The 7,146-nt window shown below is 19.1% G+C and overlaps 1 protein-coding gene across 1 annotated transcript; it reads left to right on the forward strand.

Annotated features, from left to right (window-relative positions):
- Positions 1–4,091: 4,091 nt before the first annotated feature.
- Positions 4,092–5,953, forward strand: PADL01_0012700 (DnaJ protein,putative; the record flags this gene model as incomplete). The annotated part of the gene is made up of 2 exons (XM_028680369.1): positions 4,092–4,256; positions 4,442–5,953. The coding sequence occupies 2 exons, from the start codon at positions 4,092–4,094 to the stop codon at positions 5,951–5,953; spliced, it is 1,677 nt and encodes a 558-aa protein (XP_028541147.1).
- Positions 5,954–7,146: the final 1,193 nt, after the last annotated feature.

Below are 7,146 nucleotides of genomic sequence, written 5' to 3' on the forward strand. Positions count from 1 at the left end.
CGGAAAGAACGTCAATGGAACGAAACTAAAGAAAGAGAAGAGCGTGAAAGGGGTGAAATGGAGGAAAGAGAAGAACGTGAAAGGAACAATAGGAAAAAACGGGAAGAACGTCAAAGGAACGAAATGGAGGAAAGAGAAGAGCGTGAGAGGAATGAAAGGGAAGAAAGAGAAGAACGTGAAAGGAACGAAAGGAAGAAACGAGAAGAACGTGAAAGGAATGAAATGGAGGAAAGAGAGAACGTGAAAGGAACGAAAGGAAGAAACGCGAAGAACGTGAAAGAAAGGAAATGGAGGAAAGAGAAGAACGTGAAAGGAACGAAAGAAGAAACGTGAAGAACGTGAAAGAAAGGAAATGGAGGAAAGAGAAGAACGTGAAAATAATGAATTGAAGAAAAGAGAAGACCATGAAGGAACGAATGGAAAAACAGAAACAAAAGAAAGGAAAGAAAGGGAGAAACAAGAAAGGAAGGAAAGAGAAGAACGTGAAAGGAAAGACAGGAAAGAAAGAGAACAACGTGAAAAGAAAGAAAGAAAGAAAGAGAGGAGCGTGAAAAGAAAGAAAGGAAAGAAAGAGAAGAACGTGAAAAGAGAGAAGGAAAGAAAGAGAAAACGTGAAAAGAAAGAAAGGAAAGAAAGAGAAGAACGTGAAAAAAAAGAAGGAAGGAAAGAGAAGAACGTGAAAAAAAAGAAAGGAAAGATAGAGAAGAACGTGAAAAAAAAGAAAGGAAAGAAGGGAAAAAAGGGAAGAAAAAATGAAAGAAAGGGAAAAAGGGAAGCACAAGAAAGGAAAGAAAGGGAGAAAAAAGAAAAAGAGAAAGAGAAAAACGTGAAAGAAAAGAAAGGAAGGAAAGAGAAAAAAGAGAAAAAAAGAAAGGAAAGAAAGAGAAAAACGAGAAAAAAAGGAACGCGAACGAAGGAAAAACAATTAAGAAAGGAAAGAGAAAAACGTGAAAAAGAGGAAAGGAAATTAAGGGAAAGAAGGGAAAAACAAATAAGAAAGGAAAGAGAAAAACAAGAAAAAAGAGAAAGGAAACGGCGTGAAAAGCAAGAAAAGAAAGAAAGGAAAAAGCGTGAGAAACAAGAAAGAAGAGAACAAGAGAAGCGTGAGAAACAAGAAAGAAAAGAACAGGAGAAGCGTGAAAAACAAGAAAGAAAAGAACAGGAGAAGCGTGAAAAACAAGAAAGAAAAGAACAGGAGAAGCGAGAGAAACAAGAAGAAAAAAAAAGGGAGCAGCTTGAAAAACAAGAAGAAAAAAAAGGGAGCAGCTTGAAAAACAAGAAGAAAAAAAAAGGGAACAGCTTGTGAAACAAGAACAAAAAGAACAGGAGAAGCGTGAGAAACAAGAAAAAAAGAAAATATAAAAGATGAAGGAAACAGGAATATTAAGAACGAAGATAATAAAAATAGGAATAACATGGAAACACGTCCTACTGATAAAAATAATTAAGAGAATGATAAGGAGAAAAATACTTTTTCTGAAGTCTGAAATTTTTTATTATTTTAACACAATATTATATAGGAGATGTTGAAAAGTGTGATTAATATACAAAGTAGAAAATTAATAATAATAAATGGAAAATAATAATTTCACATAATGTTTTTATAATATACATACATATATATATCGTTAGATTTCATGTATAATTGATGTCCTAAATGTAAAATGAAATTAAAATTGTATTAAAAACCGTATGGATTATAGTATATATTATATATTAAAAAAATTATTTTATGTTTTTTACAAAATAATAAAAATATACCTAATTTATTTTATTCATACTATATATATAATATATATATATATATATATATATATTATTTTATAATATTATATTTAATAATATATATTTTTTTTTTTTTTTTTTTGTTTTGGTATATTCATTATAGGTGTGTATATAAACATATTTATTTATTTATTTATTTAATTTAATATTGTTATTCTTATATGTATTATAAGTAATATTTTTATTTGTCTATATATATGTATTATATATATTTATCTTATATGAATATAATTAATTGTTTAAATCATTTCATACATATTTCCAATATAATTTCATATAATGGAAATATTATTTTATATATGTTTGTGCTTTTTTTTTTTTTTTTTTTTTTTTTTTTTTCATTTTATTTATCAATTCTTATAAATATACATGTTCATATAAAAGAATTTTTAAATGATTATAATATTAAGCCCTTTTAGTATTTACGATTTAATATGAAGAATATCATACTATATGTTTATAAAATAATTTATGAATTATATATAAAAAGAAAATATATATTATATTATTTTAGAATATATCGTTTTTATTATAAATAGTATGAGAAAAATAAATAAGTACCTATATAAAATAAGAATGTTAAAAGGAAAATAATATGTATACATATTAATTTAGATATGAATGTTTTTTTAAAAAAAATATGTATATTACTTTAAATAAATTATTATTTAGTATTTATTCATTATCCATATTTTAAATGATATAAATATAGAATAAAAATAAAGGCATAAGGTGTAATGAACTAATATTTCAATATGTATATAATATATGTTAATATAATTGATATAGTAGTTCTTATTTTGTATTATTTTTATTTTTTATTTTTTTTTTTGATTATTATTATTATTTTTACATGATATATGATTTTCATAAAATACGTTTTGTTCATATTTTTTAAGAATTCAATACAATTAATAAATAATATCGTTTCAACTGTTTACACCCTTCGGAAAATTAAAAAAAAAAAAAAAAAAAAAAAAAAAAAAAAAAAACCATTTGTTCCTTTATATAATTTTATCATGTCCACACATATATATATATATATATATAATTGTTATTTTATGTAATTTAATATATTATAATGAAAATTGTTTTTTAAAATATTTATTTGTATTATAGAATGTTGATAATATATTTATGATAAATTTAAAGATATATTTATTAAAAATTTACTAAAAAAAAAAAAATAATAAATATTATGTAGATACTTAATATTATACAAAAATATAATATATATAATAATATATTTATTTATTATTTTTTTTTTTTAAATGCATGTATATAAAAATAGCCGGATTAAAAAAAAGTCTATAAACTATAGAGAATTGTTCAACTCTAAAAGGAATTATATATAAAATTTATAATATATTTATATATATAATTTTCAAAATATATTATAAAAGAATGGTTATTATATATTATATAAATGCATATATTTTAAAATACCAAATCATTTATAATTTGATATATATAATAAGCTTTTAATTTTTTTTTTTTTTTTTTAATGGTTATATATATATATATCTTTATTTTTATATTTAAATATAATTTTTCTAATTTGTATAATTCTTATTAATATATTAAAAACATAGAACGATAAATATAATAAGAATAAATATAATTTAAAGATTATTAAGTTTTTATAAAATTTTATTTTATTTTTTTTTTTTTTTTTGGGAACTTTTTAATTAATATTATATTAAGAATCTATAAAGGTATATAACCACAATTGTGTATACATTTTTACAACTGTTTTAATAAAATTAATTTTGTAATTAAATATATGTTTATAAATAATTTTATTTTCATTTGAACACATATATATATTTATATATATTATAAATATATATGTGTAATTCACATTATTTTTATTTTAATTTAATTAAATTATATATTTTTTATATTAAGAAAAAAATATATTATAATAAAATAAAATGGATGTATTAATATAAAAATTTAGATATATTAGTATTTATATAATTATAATATATTTTTATAAGATTATTAAATATTTCTATATGCATTATAAAAAATATTTATCAACATAAATATATTTATATATTATTATTTTTTTTAATCTTTTGATATGATTTAATTATACAACATATGAGAAACCTTTTTTAATATTTATTAGTTAAAGTCTTGTATATTTAGAATATAATATATAAAGACTGATAAAGTAAATATAGTATTATATAAGTTATAAATAATTAATTTTGTTATAATTTTTTTATAATTTTTTTTATAATTTATTTATAATTTTTTTATAATTTATTTATAATTTTTTATATTTTAATTTATCTAATATGAATATGTCTAAAAAAAGATTGACTAAAATTAATGTGAATTACATATTTGAGGTCATTAATTTATTTGATAAAATTGGAAAGAATAAAAAAAAAATTACAAAATTGAAGTTTTCTAAATCTCTTATATTAACTACATTAGGGATTTTTTATATTTTTTTATTGGTAATTATTTAAATATATATATATTTATATATTACTTAAATAGTTTTTATATTTTGAAAGAATATTCATTATTATAATATATATATATTAAATGATTACATATTTATATGTATATATTTATTTGTATATATTTATTTATTATATATATATATATATATATATATATTTTTTTTATTCTAATATAGAAAATAGATACATGTACAATAAACAATTGCACTTCAAAAAAGTTTACACATAAATATAGGCGTTTATATGAAAATGAATTTTTAAATGATTATAATTACGAATTTTTAAACGAAAATTCTAAGACAATTATAGAAAATTACCTAAAATGTATTAAAACTGCAGAATTTATTGATGATGATTCTTCAGATGCACTTGTAAAGGAAAATGATATTAATATAAAAGAACTTGAGAATTGTATTTTATTTGAAAGTGATAAAACAAATAATAATAATTATTATAAAGAAGGAGAAACACAGAATGAAATAGATGAAATATCTTCAAGTGGAATTAGTAATATAAAAGATGAAGTATATAATATTGATGATAACTCTTCCTCCTTAACTTTTAATTTATATAATTCTGTTGATAGAACTTACTATGATATATTAAATGTTAATGAATATGCATCATTAAATGAAATAAAAAATAATTATTATAATTTAGCTTTAGAATATTTTCTAGATAAGAATACAAATAATTTAAAAAGAAAAAAGGAATTCGAGAAAATTAGCGAAGCATATCAAATATTAAGTGATAAGGAAAAAAGAGAAAAATACAATAAGGAAGGATTAGATGTAACAAAAAATATGTTTATAATGGATCCATCCATTTTATTTATGCTTAATTATAACTTAGATCAATTGTTTGGATATATAGGAAAATATGATATAACAACTATAATCAATTTTGTAACTGATCAATTTACTAGAGGAAACATATTTGAAACGTTAGTAGGGAAATCCTCATTTCAAAAATATGGAGATTTAATAAAAAAAATGGATGAGAAAGAAGAAGAAAGGATAAATAAGCTAGTTATATTTTTAAAAGATAGATTACAAGAACATGTAGATGTTGATGAGGATACCTGGATTGTAAAAATGGAAAAAGAAATTAAGGGTTTACTTGAATCCAAATTTTCATGCTATATTATAGAATCAGTTGGATGGGTATATGAGAATGTTTCTAAAGGGTATATAGGAAAAGAAGGAAAAATAATAAGTATGGATGAAAAAAAGGCAAGAAAACAAGCAAAACATAGAGAACAAATGAACAGAAAGGAAGCAATAATATGGAGTTTTAGAACAGTTTCTTCTATTGGATATATTTTGTCAGGAGAACCAAAAAATCATTTAATGATTCATGGAGTAACTTGTAATGTGCATAATAATAATGAAATGAATAATTTTTGTAATTATGATGATAATTCGGTATGTTATTATCCAAATGGATACTCAATAAATAAAATGTTTCATAGAATAATACATACATTTGTAAAAACTATGACTGTATATATTTTGGATATCATTGAATCAATAGTTAGAGTTGTAGCAGAGAAGGTTTTGTATGATGAAAATGATGATATAAAAGTTTGCTTAAAAAGAGCAAAAAGAATGAAGAAATTGGGTATTTTAATGCAAAAGCTTGCAAGAAAGAAAAGTGATGAATTTGGAGAAGACAAAGTTGATTTTTAGAATATATATATATATATATATATATATATATATATATATATATAATTAATAATTTATATAAAAAAATGTATGTAATATTTTTATGTAAAATATAATGATTACATAACAAATTTATGAGTACAATAATATATATATTAATATTTATACATATGTAGAATTAATTTATTAAAAACAATTTTTAAGATGTAAAAATTTTTTTAAAGATTATATAAATCCTATGTATAATCAAAATATACATATAATTTTTATTTATATAATAATTTGTAGTACATGATAAATAGAAAAAATGTGTTATTGTGGTTTCAATTTTGAATATATTGCACACTTGATCATGAATTAGGTACACATATTCAATATACATATTTAACAATAAGAATTATGGAAAAAAAAAATTTTTTTTTTTTACTTATTTATAGTATATTATTAAATAATTGTATTTTTAATTTCTTTATTTTTTACTTAATTATATTTATTTTTTTTAAAAGTTTTTTTTATTTATATTATCATTTTTATTATCTAAATTATTTTTTTTGTGATTTCTTTCTTTTTTATTGATTAATTTTTTTTTTTTTTTTTTTTTTTTTTATTAATTTATATGAGATTAATATACATAAAATATTTTATATTATTAATAGTGATAATTATATATATTAGAACATAATAAAAAAAATATATTATATAAATATTGATAGTACAATAAAATTATAAGTAATATATGGTATATACATATATATATTTTTTATTATTTTATTTTGAAAAATAACGTTTGAATCCCAATATAAGCACATTATTATATTATATAGGTTTCCATATAACAATATTGTTATTTACAAAAGTTTTTTTTGTTTCTGGTTGGTATCTAATAATAATTATATACATACATGTATATTATATTTTTCTTAACATTTCTGTTATAATTAAATATTGAAATTTTTTATTTTTAGTTAAAGTAAGAATAAAATAATAGCTAATAAATATAATATTTCAAGGTATTCATTCCATTTAAATCCAAAATATTAATAAACATTCTATAAAAATTATACGATAAGAATAATTAGGGTTTACTCGAACAATTAAAATTATATTTATTTATGTTCATTTATATCATATATATGAAATTATAATTTAAATAATAATTCAATATGAGAATATAATTATAATATATTTATTATATTATATATTCAATAATATAT

Source organism: Plasmodium sp. gorilla clade G2 (assembly GCF_900097015.1).
Source record: "Plasmodium sp. gorilla clade G2 genome assembly, contig: PADLG01_00_15, whole genome shotgun sequence".
NCBI lineage: Eukaryota > Apicomplexa > Aconoidasida > Haemosporida > Plasmodiidae > Plasmodium > Plasmodium adleri (nom. inval.).